The sequence below is a fragment of the Schistocerca serialis genome, chromosome 1, assembly GCF_023864345.2.
Source record: "Schistocerca serialis cubense isolate TAMUIC-IGC-003099 chromosome 1, iqSchSeri2.2, whole genome shotgun sequence".
NCBI classification, from domain to species: domain Eukaryota; kingdom Metazoa; phylum Arthropoda; class Insecta; order Orthoptera; family Acrididae; genus Schistocerca; species Schistocerca serialis.
In genome coordinates this window covers 832,183,396-832,200,382 of record NC_064638.1, presented here as the reverse complement: position 1 = coordinate 832,200,382, position 16,987 = coordinate 832,183,396, and the positions used below count along the sequence as shown (strand labels likewise).

General features: G+C 41.8%; 1 protein-coding gene across 1 annotated transcript in view; it reads left to right on the top strand.

Annotated features, from left to right (window-relative positions):
* The window catches only part of LOC126438389 (solute carrier family 22 member 7-like), a 147,127-nt gene that overhangs the window by 118,514 nt on the left and 11,626 nt on the right, over positions 1–16,987 (top strand). Inside the window, exon 8 of the mRNA XM_050090549.1 lies at positions 8,969–9,156. Coding sequence (XP_049946506.1) covers positions 8,969–9,156 — 188 coding nt within the window. The remainder of the gene's footprint in view (positions 1–8,968; positions 9,157–16,987) is intronic.

Genomic DNA, 16,987 nt, shown 5'->3' with positions numbered 1-16,987 from the left:
TTTCCCAAATTAACAACATAAAAGGTGGCAAAGGAATAACCAGAGAAGAAAAGCAAAATTGTAGAAGTACGTATGACTAAAAGAAATTCTGGTTCCCCATACAATAAAATTAATGAAAAAAAAGAAGAAGAAGAAGAAGCATTATATGAACACCAAGAGCTCAAACAGCACAACAGCGCAAAGAATAGGATTTAATGAACGTACAGAATAACTATATAAAAGAATTAAAGTTGCAGACATTAAAGAGTGGTAACAGGATTAGAGAAACCTGTTTCTAGAGCACTGATTACACCGGTGACGGGATACTGTAAATTAGGAGTCTGCAGGTTTATGTCAATACAAGTAAAATGGTTTTGTCATGTACTCTGTCTAAAGATGACATAGACTGCAGATTTAGATACATTCCTGCATCCTTCTGCGGTGCCTGAAGATGGTAGCCATTTGACTCAGAAATGAAACTCATGTAAATTTGAAATCAATTAAGACAGTCAATGGGGAACATAAAGAAAAAGTGAGGAATATAATATTTATTTTTCTCCATGAACTCTATCAGCTGACATTCCCAATACCTTCAATCACCATCGAAGCTACAATATACTGTCTATCTTCATAAAACAGTCTGTCTGTCTCTGTACAGTACCTAATACTTTTGACTACAGAGAGTCAACAACACGCAACAGTTGCTGTGATGAGTTTTTGGATCTAAAGATGGCCTAAGGGCTGAAACCTATCATTGAAAACAAATAAATTTGTGTTCTGGACTGAATTATTCAGGAAATTAGAATACACAGAACACTGTGGTGTCCCGAAAGCATGGTGCCATCTTACAGTACTCTGACCAGGTGTACTTTGACACACCATTTTGTTTGCAGTGTTGGTTGGTGAGTGGCCAATCTAAATTTGTTCTGCACAAAGTGAGCCTTGAGGGTACTACCAGTGGTACAGCGCCATGGAGAGTTCAATGTGTATCAAGACTGCAGACACATACCAGCAAACAACAAAAAATTAGGTATCTATCTTTACGTTTTCAAGTTGATGATTAAATCATTGTGACTTCTCCTTGTATTGATAAACTAAAGTATTACCTACACTATATCTCATTCCCAGTTACTCCCCATATATCATAGTACCTAAATATCTATGTTTTTGAAGCTGCTGAACAGTTTTAGCAGTTATACACTTCTTCTGTCCTCGTTTCTTCCAAGAGAGAAAATATGTGTTTCTCAAAATCCCATAGGTCTGTCACATCCCACGGTGGACCTACCCTGGTCTGACTCCCATCCTCAGATTGCATTCCTTTACAATAGAACTTGTTTTCATCTAAAAGATGGCTCTGAGCACTATGGGACTGAACTGCTGAGGTCATCAGTCTCCTAGAACTTAGAACTACTTAAACCTAACTAACCTAAGGACATCACACACATCCATGCCCGAGGCAGGATTCGAACCTGCGACCGTAGTAGTTGCGCGATTCCAGGCTGTAGCACCTACACTCCTGGAAATTGAAGTAAGAACACCGTGAATTCATTGTCCCAGGAAGGGGAAACTTTATTGACACATTCCTGGGGTCAGATACATCACATGATCACACTGACAGAACCACAGGCACATAGACACAGGCAACAGAGCATGCACAATGTCGGCACTAGTAGTGTATATCCATCTTTCGCAGCAATGCAGGCTGCTATTCTCCCATGGAGACGATCGTAGAGATGCTGGATGTAGTCCTGTGGAACGGCTTGCCATGCCATTTCCACCTGGCGCCTCAGTTGGACCAGCGTTCGTGCTGGACGTGCAGACCGCGTGAGACGACGCTTCATCCAGTCCCAAACATGCTCAATGGGGGACAGATCTGGAGATCTTGCTGGCCAGGGTAGTTGACTTACACCTTCTAGAGCACGTTGGGTGGCACGGGATACATGCGGACGTGCATTGTCCTGTTGGAACAGCAAGTTCCCTTGCCGGTCTAGGAATGGTAGAACGATGGGTTCGATGACGGTTTGGATGTACAGTGCACTATTCAGTGTCCCCTCGACGATCACCAGTGATGTACGGCCAGTGTAGGAGATCGCTCCCCACACCATGATGCCGGGTGTTGGCCCTGTGTGCCTCGGTCGTATGCAGTCCTGATTGTGGCGTTCACCTGCACGGCGCCAAACACGCATACGGCCATCATTGGCACCAAGGCAGAAGCGACTCTCACCGCTGAAGACGACACGTCTCCATTCGTCCCTCCATTCACGCCTGTCGCAACACCACTGGAGGTGGGCTGCACGATGTTGGGGCGTGAGCGGAAGACGGCCTAACGGTGTGCGGGACCGTAGCCCAGCTTCATGGAGACGGTTGCGAATGGTCCTCGCCGATACCCCATGAGCAACAGTGTCCCTAATTTGCTGGGAAGTGGCGGTGCGGTCCCCTACGGCACTGCGTAGGATCCTACGGTCTTGGTGTGCATCCGTGCGTCGCTGCGGTCCGGTCCCAGGTCGACGGGCACGTGCACCTTCCGCCGACCACTGGCGACAACATCGATGTACTGTGGAGACCTCACGCCCCACGTGTTGAGCAATTCGGCGGTACGTCCACCCGGCCTCCCGCATGCCCACTATACGCCCTCGCTCAAAGTCCGTCAACTGCACATACGGTTCACGTCCACGCTGTCGCGGCATGCTACCAGTGTTAAAGACTGCGATGGAGCTCCGTATGCCACGGCAAACTGGCTGACACTGACGGCGGCGGTGCACAAATGCTGCGCAGCTAGCGCCATTCGACGGCCAACACCGCGGTTCCTGGTGTGTCCGCTGTGCCGTGCGTGTGATCATTGCTTGTACAGCCCTCTCGTAGTGTCCGGAGCAAGTATGGTGGGTCTGACACACCGGTGTCAATGTGTTCTTTTTTCCATTTCCAGGAGTGTAGAACCGCTTGGCCACCCCGGACGGCCATCTAAAAGACCTTTAGAGGAGACACTCGTGTGATTTGGAAATAGGATTGCCATCCTGATTACAGATGAAACAGATATCCAGCAACTATCCACTATCCGCCCTAATTTTACTATCTGGCCAGGTACTTGTTAGAAGGTCAATATCTCACAGGTACTGGACTTTCAATAAACTATGAAAAATTCATAAAATCAGCTTATTTAATTTATGTGTAAAATATTCTAAACACAAAGAAGAACACAAAACCTCCAAATCAAAACATTGTTTTCTATACATTTTAACAAAAAAATAAAGTAGTACTTGTACTGAACTAGAAGCAAATTATGGTGAATAGACACCAATTTCTCTTCTTTAAGAGGTAATAAGCAATTTCACTCACCTCCATAAACAAGACCAGCTTCATAATTCTTCAAGATAAATTCTGCTGCAAGGTGCTGAAAGAAAAGGCCTAGCGAACATTGCCAAATGCCAAGTACAGTACTAGGATTGCAACTGTGAACAAATCAAACCATCTTCAGGTGATAGCAAATTTCCCTCGCAATCACATTTCTTGATCATTGCACAGGCTATTACTATATTCATTTGACATCTTAGCACAATCACAAAAGTGATGAGCTCCGTGAGTCACTGTCGACTCAGTCTCCTCTCCTCTTAACAGACATTGGAGAAGAACTGCTGCTGGAAATTTCCAATAGCATCTTCTGTCAAACTTTTTCAGTTTCAACAATCCACAGATAGTCTATCTTGAAACCCAGGTCTCAGAAGATTGCAATCACGTAATCTAGATCATTTAATAAGCTGAGATGACTTTCTAATGCAGCTTTCAACAAGGATCTGATGTCTGGTAGGCCAGGGGTCCTTTCTGCCTTCTCAACCTTATCTAAAAACTTATTCAGTGTCACAATGTGTGGTATTACTTCAGATATGCAAGAGAGATCAGAACTTATTTTTGTACTTTCTTCAAAGGGCTTCGGAAATTTAACACACTTCTCCATCAAAAATGACTGATGTGATATCAAATAAGTAAGTGTATCATGATCAGACACATACAACAACAAAGCTGGTATCTTAAACCAGCTGATGCTCCAGCAACTCTAGCTCCTTTTGAGTCACCAACAGTTTTTCTTGAGTTAAGCTCAAATTATTCAAGTGTGTTGCCAGAACCTTTCCAGTAGCAATCATTTCTGGCACTTCAGGCTGGACTCAGTTACAGCCTTCTGTAGCGAATGGATAAAACAGCTAGCAAAATTATATTCAGCCACTTGAAAATCTTCCACGATGTTAGTGCCACTGTTGTGAATGAGTACACATATGTGGACTTGCTTGACTTGACGTAGCTCCTGTCGTTCCATCTGGAACATAGGGCCATAAAGAAATTCCTCCACCTGGTATGTCTCTTCACTTCACTCCTGGTTTTCCCTTCCTCTGCAGCTTCTCTCTCGATCGTCCTTTTCCAGGTCTGTTTGGGACAACCATGTTTTCTAACTCCTTGAGGGTTCTAGTCTGACGCCACCCTTTCAACAGCTCCATCTGGTTTCCTCAATGTATGCCCAATCTAGATCCATTTTCTTTCCTTGATTTGTATATTGATTGGTTGCTGATTTGGTTCCCTCCTAAGATCTTCATTTGTCATTATATCTGGCCATCTCACATTTAAAATATGTTGGAGACAGCAGTTGATAAAACCTTGGAGTTGGTTTTTGATGTGGTTAGTCACCTTCCAAGTTTCGCAACCATACAACACAACAGTCTTCACATTACTATTGAAAAGTCGGAGTTTGGTCTTCTTTGAGATGTTCCTATTTCTCCAAACAGGGTACAGTTGTAAAAATGCACCATTTGCTTTGAGGTTGCGACTACAGACGTCCTCCTCAGCGCCTCCTGTAGTCATGACTATACTTCCGAGATAAAGGAAAAATTGGACCTGTTCTATGTCCTCTCCATTAATGGCCAGCTTATTCATTATGGTTGAATTTATCCACATTTCTTTCATTTTGCGAACGTTTATCTTGAGGCCTGCAACTTCTGTCTCTCGCTGTAACCTTGCCAGTTTCTCTTCAGTGTCTTGATATCATTGTGCCATTAAGCACATGTCGTCTGCAAAATCTAGATCTTCAAGTCTATCTCGCATTCCCCATTGCACACCTCTCTTCCATCCCCTACCACTCCCTTCATCACATGGTCCAACACCAAAAGAAATAGTGTTGGTGAAAGAATACACCCTTGTCGTACTCCCAAATTAACTTGGAAAGGCTCTGTTAGTTCTCCATTATGTAGTCCTTGGCATTTAGAGTCTTCATACATTTCCTTGATGTTGTTAGTAATCTTTGTTGGAATGCCATATTTTGCAAGTGTATCCCACATGACTCTTCGACTGACAGAGTTGAAAGCCTTTTCAAAGTCAATGAAGATAAGGTAGAGGGTGTGTTGCCACTCTGCACTTTGTTCCAGAATAATTCTGAGAGTATTGAAAGGTCCACGCAGCTTCGATGTTTTCTAAAACCCAGCTGCTCTCTCCTCAGTGGTGCTTCCACAAAATCCTCAATGTGGTTTAAAATGATCCTCGAAGGTACCTTATTCGGTACTGACAATAGCATAATACCCCACCAGTTGTTGCAGTTAGTAGCATCTCCTTTTTTGGGTATTTTCATGATAATATCTCATTTCCAATCTGTTGGCAGTTTCTCCTCTCTCCATATCTTCTCTAAGAGGATGTACAATAACTCGACAGTGGTGTCCATTTCTGTTTTCAGTAACCCAGATGTTATATTATCTGGTCCTGGTGCCTTTCTATTCTTGATCTGCTTCAGCACTATCCAAATTTCTGCTTTCATGGGTGCATTTCCACCAATGCTGGGAATAGGATCATTGTATTCCGTTTGTTCTTGTGCTTCTATCTCACAGCCGAGGTCTCTATTTAGAACTTTGTTAAAGTGTTCCTTCCACCCATCTGATTGTTCTTCATGTGTAGTTAGTATCTCCCCTTTCTTATTCCTCACTGGTCGGTTCGTCCAGCTTTTCTTTGAGAGCATCTTAGTGATATCATATAGTTCTCTCACATCTCCCCTCTGCACTGCCTGTTCTGCTCTATCAGCCTGTTGGTCTATCCATCTTCTGTGGTCCCTTCTCACACTCCTTTTCACTTCCTTAACTGCTGCTCTATAATCAGCTTGTGCCTGTGCTTTTTGTTGCATGGTCCTGTGCTTGTTTACTCTTCCCTTGTCCTCCTTTCTATGGGTGATCTTCCTCCAGGTATGTTTGGACATCCAATCTCTCCACAGGTGATTTTTATAGCCATGTTGTCTCTCACTTGCTTGCACAAAAGTATTCTGAACTTCTGGCCACATTTCCTCTATGTCCTTATCCTTAGTCATTTCCAGTTCCAGCACCTGGAATCTATTCTGAAATTCCAGCTGGAACCCCTCAGCTATCTGTGGATCTTTAAGTTTACCTACATCAAATCTTCTATTCCTTGGCTCAAATTTCTTTCTGGAAGCCACAATCTTCATTTGGAAACTGGCAGTAACATGATAGTGGTCACTACTTGTGTCTGCTCCTCTTCTGTTCTGCACATCTTCAGGTTCCTCCTGAACTACCTGGACACTGTGATGTGGTCAATTTGCTTTTCTATACCATTATCTGGGAATAACAATGTTATCTCTGACGAGGAAACAAGTTCCCTCTTATTACAAGGTCATGGCTTGTGCAGAAGTCACTAAATCTTTCCCCATTATCATTCATTTCACCCAAACCATGTACCCCCATTATCTGTTCCAAGCATCATTGTTATCTCCCACCTTGACATTTATGTCTCCCATATCAATGAGGATCTCTTTCTTGCTCATTTCCTTACAGTCTTTCATATTAGGTACTAGAACTACTACTCCTTCTCAATCTCTGTGTGTCTGTGGGGCATAGCACTGGATGAGCATCACGTTTCGAACCTTCATCTTAAATCTGGCAGTCGTGATCCTACTGGACACAGGTCTCCATTCTAGAAGGCTCTTCTTTGCTGCCTTGGTCAACAATAGCCCATCTCCATCCCAGCGTTCCTCTTCCTCTTCACATCCTGAGTATAAAAATGCAGTACCATCCGATGTCTGCATTTCATCAAACTCTGACCACCTCACTTCACTCAATCCCCGGATACCAAGCTTCTAGTTATCCATTTCCCTGATCTTGCCCTCAAGGTTTTTATATTCCAAAAGCTGATTTTCCTTTTCCTTTTCATGTCAAAGGTTGTCACCAGTTTACCCATCTGGTTTTGCATTCTCATCTCGGTTTCAGTAATCAGGTTATTTAAGAAGGGCTGGTGATTGGCCCACCACTTCTGATTGCCTTGGTGGGGCTGCCACCTTATTGCCCAGGTACTGACGATTTACTAGATGTTCAACATATGGGCTTGACATTTCCTCCGCACCCCTAAATGTGGTTTAACCACCAGCATCGAATAAGTGGGGAGGAAATGGAAAGGAAAAGAAAAAAGATGGGCTAGGGATAGGAAAAGGATAGGAGACAGGTTTTGATAGGTCGTTGTGGGACACACTTGGTCTGGCTCCTCCCCTTCAACCTGTCTGGCAAGGGTGACCCTGCTGGTAGCTACACTACCACTGGCATAGCCCTCCAGATCCAGAGCATGTAAACCTCCTTGCCTGCACGGACAGTGCTACATTAAGGCGGTGTCCCCTGAGGAGGACATGAATGTTGCTTCAGTCAATATCCCAGCAATCTGTGGTAGTATTACATTCCCGTGCTATATTTTCTACACTGTGAGCACCTAGATAAGGCTTCATGGTAAGGACTCAGTGTCTCAGCTGAAATTCAAGAGGCAACAAATGGGCTCTGAAACTTGAGAACCTGGTGTTGTTATGCAAACAGGTCCAGATATCAGAAGTCACAGAAAACATGACAGCAACTAAAATGTTTGTTTTGATTTTTTTCCTAAATTCTGTTGTATATATCACGAACAATTTTTTGGGAAATGTTATCGTGGGGTAAGGCTTGATCTAGGAGTCTTGTAAATTCAATCCTTTCTACAATAGTTAAACAGTTCCAACATAATCAATTTCTTTTCTGTTGATGGTGAAGTTAAACTTGTACCAGAGATGTCTAAAGATGATGTAGGCAAGGCTAAGGCTGTATCTTTATTAATTATTTGCAATTTTTCTGTGTGTTTCATTTTCAAATGATTTTTCATAGCTGAAGGACCTACTAAAATAGTTCACTGGGTTTAAGTAAGGTTGGGTATTTTCTATTAGTATAAATGGTTTTTATAACTACATTTCACAAAACATGTGCACACACCAAACAAGTTTAATTAAACTGAGAATTCGATAAATGGATGACTTCTCATGATATTAATTATCATGTCCATGAACTAGCAACTTGTTGATCAGTGTAATAAAACAAATCAAAACAAAAGAATAAAAGACAAGCTAAGCCTTTGGTACTTACCTACTTTCCTTCTCTCTCACAGTAAATTTAAAATTGGCATAACATATAAACAGCAAACTTACTATTGTCACTGTTTATATCAATATATTCACAAATACCATTTTTGTAATTTATCTTGCTATTAACAAATTAGTTTTGGTAGTAACATCAAATAACAAGTGAAAGTGATCGCAATTTGCAACAAATCAAATAGTCTAATCAATCGATCAATACGTTATTCACTTGCTTCACTTATGAATGATGATGCCCAAATTTACCCATATCTGCCTGATCATTTATGCTTGATCTCTGCAGGCTTGCTCAGACCTACAAGTTACAACATGCTATGTGGCAATGTTAGGGCAAATATCCATTAGCCAAATAACTGGCTATCAACTCATGGGATGGGCAGACATTCAGTATCCAGCCAAAGAGCTATCTGCTTCATCTGTAGTCATGATACCCAGGAGGAGAGAATCCACTCTTCTCCTGTTTACACCATGCATCTCAATAGGAACACAGGGTCAATCATGTTATAAAGTAAGGAACTCCATGTGTGGTACTGCATTAGCTATAGTCCACCTTGTCCTCTGTTGCAGTGCCTGAACTGTCGTGGATATGCTCAGGTGTGACCATGTTTGCACGATTGTGCCTCATAGTGCAGAGCTATGTGAGCTATCTGCAGGCCATGGAGGCATTTCCCACTTGTGTACGACAGACGGGTACTGCTGTTGGCAACGTAGCAGCAGGTGCCCTTGTCGTTGTTGGACCATACATAGTGTACCTGGTAAGTATGTCATCAGTTCTGCTGGTTTAAGTCAATTCTCCTTTTACACTTGTAACAGATCAAAGATGTACTAATTTCTTGCATAATTCGTAATAGAACATATACTAACTTGCCTGACTTACAGACACTTTTCTAGCAGCACACTCTTTTGTTTTAACGATGGGATTGCTGATATATAACTGCTCAAAAGCTGCTACAAATCACAAAATTCATCAGAGTTGGGTCTAAGATGTGCAGTCTTACTCATTGGTATCGTAGGTGTGCTCAACACAATTTATGTCAAGTTACATGGAGGACCACACAAGCACCTTCGTATATGTAGAGTATTCCTCAAACCATATTGAGATAGTATGGAACCAAGAAGGTATGTTGGTTGTGTAGTGTTGCAGGCAAACAACAAATATACATGACTGACCACTGGGTTCTTGTAACGCACACCTGTGAACAACAGTAGCAGACATGTCACAGCTCATAATGCAGTGCATATTAACATCCCTCACATGACAATACCTCCATCACAACATTCCTGAAGGATGTCTTTTTAGCAATCAGTATTTAGTTTTTGATGTACATCTACACTGCTGTTAAGTCTGCATTAATGCATACTATGATTTCCCAGTTAAGACAATCTTCCCTTGCTTCACGCATCAAATTGTGGCATTCCTGCAATAATTCTAATCTCTGTGTCATAAGAGATGTTGTGAGCAAAGGTACACAATTGAAGCAGTAACTTCTCTAGTGAGGTATTAATTCAGAGTGGTATGGCTGTTAACCAGGTTGTTTTTTTTCTTTATTATTTTTATGACATGTGAATTACTGTGAAACAACAAAAACAGAGTGTACGTAGGCAGCTGCACTTACATCAAACTATGCATATGGTAGTTATATAATAAAATGATGTATTATTCACACTGTACTTCAGCACATATCAAAACTTTAAAAGATCTGACATGTATATGTAGTTACCATTATGTCCATATGTTGCATATTTAATGGAAAGAATGCATGTACATTAACCGAAAATGAGATTGTGTACATAATAGAAAATGGCATAAAGAATACCTACTGTTATTACACTTTACATAAATCATATCAAACCACTACACAAGTTCACTGTACCATCGTACATGTGCAAGGCATGAAGTAAAACACAATTTCTCAGTACTCCACTTCATAATCTCAAATGGTCAAAATTTCAGATTTTTGTGCTACTGCCTGTGATTGCCTTTGTAGACCCTTGACATCAACGCATTGACTCTAGCAATGTTCCTCCCACCTATGCAAATGGAGATATGGCATACCCTTGATATAACAACAGAACCCTCACTCAAGTCACAGAGAAGACGGTCTGTCATATAATGAACAGATAAATGAGTTAGTCCGACAAAACATTAGAATAATTCCTTTGACATCAAGAAAAGAGAAATACTTCTTAGGAAGTGTTCTGTAAAGCAAAAGACTGCACCAATTATCATCAATGAGAAAAGCAACAAGGAGACAGTCAGCAATGATTCCTATTATCAAAAGTGCTTTTGCAACCTTCAGCTTCAGTTGTCTGCACTAATCTACTACACAAAAGTACAGCTGTCCTCTACCAGATGATTGGTTTTTACACCTCAGTCCTATTGGGCATGGTATGACCTTGTCTTCCTCTGGCATTTGATCTAACTTATTCAAGGAGTTTTAGGGGGACCTACAGCTGAATGTGGGTTTTGAACACTAGTGTACTTTGGCTTTTTTACTTCAATAAATTATTTCCAAAGGTGAAAGAAGCAATAAGTGACAAAAAATCATAGTATTGACTGTGTAGTGAACCACAGATTTTTGGATCTGGAGTCTCACTCTTATTTACAAATGTCTACTACATAAATGAATACAAATGAACCATATATGAAGCTGTGAATTAACAGAATGAAGATCCTAATAAACTTAGGTGGTGATTTGCTGGCAGTAACAGAGATATTAATAAGACTGAGCCAAAATGAACTTTACACTCAATAAAAAAAAATTGAAAAAGAACTAGGGCCACATGTAATTAGAAGTGCCGGGTACCCTTGAGTTTTTCAACATCATATTCTATCATGATCAACACTCAACAGCACATATCCACAGGTTCCCTGTGGGTCTCATTTGAGATTGTACAGTGATGCATTTTATTTTGATAATTACGAGAGGAGTTGTTAATATAGTGGAGAAAACATAAGAACAGGTATCACATTTCCATCATTACAATTTAAACAAAATTAAACGTCTCCAGAGTGCCAAAAACTCTCTAAGAAATTATGTCAAATGCCTAAGAGCCATTTAATGCATGTTGTATTTAATGAATGATTTATCTTTCCAGAAACATGGTATACGGTCGACAGTACACAACTGTATCAATCTCTTAAGCATCCTGTCGTGACCAGATTGCCTATTCTTCTGTGAGCTGTAATAGCCACTCATGAATGTATTCCATTCTCCCTTCTCCTTAAAAGTGGTGTACTGACACTATCCAGTCTCTGAACATACGTTATAAGCCTTTAGCAAAAGTAATGAGAAGTAGTGTGGAAGCCACCTTGGAGCAACATGTCAACAATTGTAAGTCAATAGCCACCAGTATGGCAACATGTAGGTCACAATAACAGACATACAGAAGGATTCTGAAACCAGAATAGCCAAATACAGCAGTAAACTGTGCCACACAGGGTAACCTTGTAGCCAGTGGTGAAATGTCACCACACCAGGGCAAGTCTCTTGTAATGGCCAATATGATTAAATGCTGGGTTTTAGTGACACAAATGTGCACCAGAGGTGTATAAATAAGTCTGAATTTCAAGGCAACGAATCACTTCTTGTCACTGCAAAATCAGCAGCACTCCCACAACACCAGATTACATTGGGCAGCCGGACAAAAGGGATACCACCAGCAGCAGCCACGGGTTTGAAACTGGGCTGCACCTGCTGCCAGAACTAAGTCCTTCACCTGACTTGGTGCAACAGCCCCACCAACCTCCCATCTTTGCCTGTGGCCGCCAACGCTGAGTTCATCGTGGGACTACGCCGTCTGACTCCTTCCAGAGGGCAGTGAGTCATGCTCCATGCACAGCTGTATCCTTGTGCTTCTGCAGTGGTGTGAGGAGGGAGGGGACGTGGGGATCAACAACAATGCAGGAAGTTGTGTGCAGCTGACGTCAACAGCCGTAGCCTCTAAAGGTGGCCAGCCTCGCATAGGACTTCTGTCAGCAACTCAGGGCACTGGCTCAGCAGCCAGGGCAGAAGCCTCCACCCATACATCCTCAGAGAGAGGAGTGTTGCCTCACTAAATCATGTACTGAAGTCAGTAGAAACCATTCTTAACTGTCAATAGTGTTTTCACTGGGTCCACCAGCCCATCAATCACCCCAACCCCTTTAAAGTAGCGTCAGGGGTCCCAACAGCACCACAATCAGCAGTGAAGGGTGTGCTATCACTGCAGCATGACATCCAAGCACCAGCCTACAGTGTCATCATTTGAGATGTCAGGATATTTTATCCTTGAGTGGTAATAGTCATGGGGGTCTACATTTAGAGGGCATGATTACACGTGGGTTACCCTTATGAAATCATAGGAATCAGCAGACTTATCACAGTTTAAGGGAAATTCTAGAGACAACTGTTTAGTACCTGCACATTGTATGTATTGCAATTTGCTTGGACATTCTGACCCTTGTGCTGGGTCTGTAGCAGTTGTTTGCTTTATGCATACTGGACACATAGCCAGGCAATGTAGACAGGCCTGGTGGCTCATGATTAGCCAGAAATAGGTTGGTAGAGCAGTCTGCGACTCCCTGTTCTATCTCTGTTATTAGTAGATTTTTGTTTTGTGTTGTTTTTAGGTATTATTATTGAGTTATAAAGATGAATAAGGAGGTGGCAGTGGCAAAATGGAAGACACAGGGTGTCTCCAGTGAGTAGGCTATAAAGTCATTGGTGAATCAAGTAGCTCAATTATGGGCAGTTAAAGTGGCTGCAGACAATAAATTAGCAGAGCAAATCAGGAAATAGGGGTGTAAAGGTCACAGGCTCTAGGAGTGGATATGGCAGTTGCTAACCTTGTCTCTCCCTTCTGTGGTAGGATGTCTGAGAATGTGTTGGCATTGTGGAGGATCTCTGGTCACCAACTAACAAAGGGGGCCAGTCTAATGAAAAAATGTTATTCATAGCAAGTTAACATTGAACAGGGGAGGCAAAGTCGTTTGCATGGTGTGCAGTGGCACTTTATAATGTGCAGACTTTTGACCAATTCAAGTAAGGGCTAGAGCAAAGTTATAGGAAGCAGAACAGTGTGCGGTTTTTCCATGAGCAGTTGAGAGCGGTTTCCAAGAGGCAAAATGAAGCAGATGAAGATTTCACAGACAGGATTAGCAAATTAAATGTGCATGCTTTTCTGTGAAGTTTGAATCCAGATATGTCTAGGAGGCTGCACACTGGGGTGTTGAAGATCTCCATGCAGTGGTTAGGTTAGCATTGGAGAATGAGGAAACATGTGGCTATAGGTATAATGGATCAGAGAAGCGTGTTTGCATCGAACATAACATTTTAACTGCAATCGTGCAGGTCATATGCAAAAACAATGCTACCAACCACAGAGGGTAATAGAGATGGCATAGACTTGAGGTGGTTTAGTGGAAATAACAGTAGGGATGGTATGGACCAAAGGCAGTGATACAGGGGTAATCAGAGAGGTGGTCTGTGTGGTATGAACTGCCCGTCAAACTCAAGGAATCCCAGAGTCACCAGAAGCACTTACCATTAAAGATGTATGCAGTAAAAACTAATTCAGAGATGGAATGTGCTATAGTAAGCTTGATATATGGTAGGGAATACAAAGTTTTGTTAGACACAGAGAAGCATGTGTCAGTGGCCTCAAGAGTGATAGGAGGTAGGGTGCACTGAAACCCACCATGTTACAATTTGTGTGCAGTAGGAGGTAGTCACATATAGCCACTGGGATCAGTGGTGATCAATTTTCCATTTGAGACAACCTAGTTTAAGCAGTGTGTGGAAGTGGTGTCTCATATGAGGGCTATCGCATGATCCTAAGGTTAGACTTTCTGCATCAGCATCGTGCCATAACTGAACTTCAGTGACACAGAGTGGAACTTAGTGAGAAGGTATTCTAGCTAGGGGAAACAGTTGTCAATATTGATATACCACAAATAATGTCTATTATGTGCAACAATACAGTTTAACTGTGAGAAATGACAATTAAGGCTTCAAAAATGGTTCAAATGGCTCTGAGCACTATGGGACTTAACATCTGAGGTCATCAGTCCCCTAGAACTACTTAAACCTAACTAACCTAAGGACATCACACACATCCATGCCCAAGGCAGGATTCGAACCTGCAACCGTAGCAGTCATGCGGTTCCAGACCGAAGCGCCTAGAACCGCTCGGCCACTGTGGCCGGCCATTAAGGCTTGATCTTCATGATCATGCATTGGGAGGCACCAGAAAATGGTTATAGGTGGAAGTGGAGCCTGACTTACCAGTTGATACGTTTTGTGTAGTACCGCCACTGGGAGATAATGAAATAACGGATACAGTGTGTTGCTTGGTGAAACATTATTGTATGCATACAAGAGAGGAATGTTGGCAAGGTAGTGCCCATCAATGTGGATAATTTTGGTGCTGAGGAGGTTAAGTTGTTGAAGGGAACATGATTGGCTGCACCAGATACTCCTGATGAGGAAGATTACCACGCATGGGATATAGGCTATAAGAGGCTACAGGACACTGCCGGGACTGCACTTTGTGAGAAATGCGATCATTTAAAGGGAATGGTGGAGATGCAGATGTTGCTGTTGCTAGATTTTCATGATCTGTGTCCCCCCCTAGGGCCACTGCTTGCTATGCTAGTAGCGCAACACAAAATTCCAACATGGAACGAAGCACCGGTGTATTGAAGGCCATGCAGAATACCATGATCACCGCAATCAGTTTTGGAGGAATTTATAGAGAGTAGTAGTTCTCACGGGGAGGGGGATTGTGATCATGCTATGGATTGCTCAAAGACGTATCGCTTATGTCACAATTATCCTCATTTGAAAAGTAAGGCTATGAAGAATGCCTATCCAATTCCAAACATCACAGAAATGATAGATAACCTAGAGCAAAGCCAGAACTTCTCAGCAATGGACTTAAGGAGTGGGCACCAGCATTTAGACATGTCTCCAGAAGATAGACCAGACCTAAGTTCAGACTGGAACTTTTATTGCAAGGATAGGTTAGTGGCCAGTGGTGGTGACGTGTTTATTGCACTAAAAAATTCAATAAAATCTAGAAAGGTTATCACAGATTCTGAATGTGAATTAATCTAGGTGAAATTATCAAAGAATGGTCAAAAATGGTGATCAAATGCTTTTATAGACCACCTGGGTCTAGATCTGTAGTTGTAAAGCACTTTAGACAGAACTTGTAGAATATCATTAGTAATCTTCTTGATCATGCTGTTGTAATAGGGGGTGGCTTCAACTTGCCAGGTATAGTTTGGGAGAGAGCTGTGTTAGAAAAGCACTACACAAAAAAGAGCACTTCGTCTCTGATTCAAGAGAATTAAAAACCCAGCTGACAAACAAAAGCTGAATGAAGCAAAAATGAGCATAAGGAGACCAATGAGAGAAGTGCTCAATGATTTTGAAAGTAAGACATTCTCAACCAACCTGAGTAAAAACTCTAACAGATTTTGGTCATAGGTAATAATCAGTAACAGGGTCAAAATCATCTATTCATTCTCTCAGCAACACACCTGCATCGAAACAGAAGATAAGAGAGAAGGTTGAAATACTGAATTCAGTCTTCTGAAACTGTTTCACTGTGGAAGATCATAACACTGTCCTTCCTTTCAATTGTACGAATATCAAAATGGCAGATATTGAGATAACTGATCATGGAACTGAAAAGCAGCTACAATCACTTAGTAGTGGAAAGGTGTCAGGACCACATGAGATACCTATAAGATTCTATAAAGATTATGCGACAGAACTTGCTACACTTCTAGCAGTAATTTACCGTAGATTACTTGAGCAACAAAAGGTAGCTAATGACTGGAAGAAACTGTAGATCATTCCCATTTTTTAAGAAAGGCCGTAAGACAAATCCACACAATTAAAGACCTATATTGTTGACATCAATCTGTTGTAGAATTATGGAACATTTGTAATGCTCAAGAATTATTACTTTCTGGAAAATGAACATCTCCTCTATAAAAATCAACATCGATTTAGCTGATTTCACAAACAGAGATCCTGCAAAACTCAACTAGCTCTGTTCCTCCATGAAGTCCACAACGCAGTGGACAACAGTGCTCAGGTTGATGCTGTGTTCCTCGATTTCAGTAAATCATTTGACACTGTCCCGCATTTCTGAAAAGAATACAAGCATACAGAGTATCGGAGCAGACTTGTGATCAGATTCAAGGCTTCCTTGCAGACAGAACTCAACATGTCGCTCTTAACAAAACAAAATCAACAGATGTAAAGGTAATATCTGGCGTACCACAGGCAAGTGAGATAGGGCCATTGCTGTTTAAAATATATATAAATGACCTAGTAGAAAGCGACAGACGCTCTTTAAGGCAATTCACAGATGACGCAGTTGTCTACAGCAAAGTAGCAATGCCAGAAGATAGTAAGAATTTGCAGAACAACCTGCAGAGAATTGATGAATGGTGCAGGATCTGGCAGTTGATCCTGAATGTAAATAAATGTAACATATTGCACATACATATGAAAAGAAATCAACTACTGTATAGCTACACTATTGATGACAAACAACTCGAGACAGCATGTGCTGTAAAATATCTAGGCA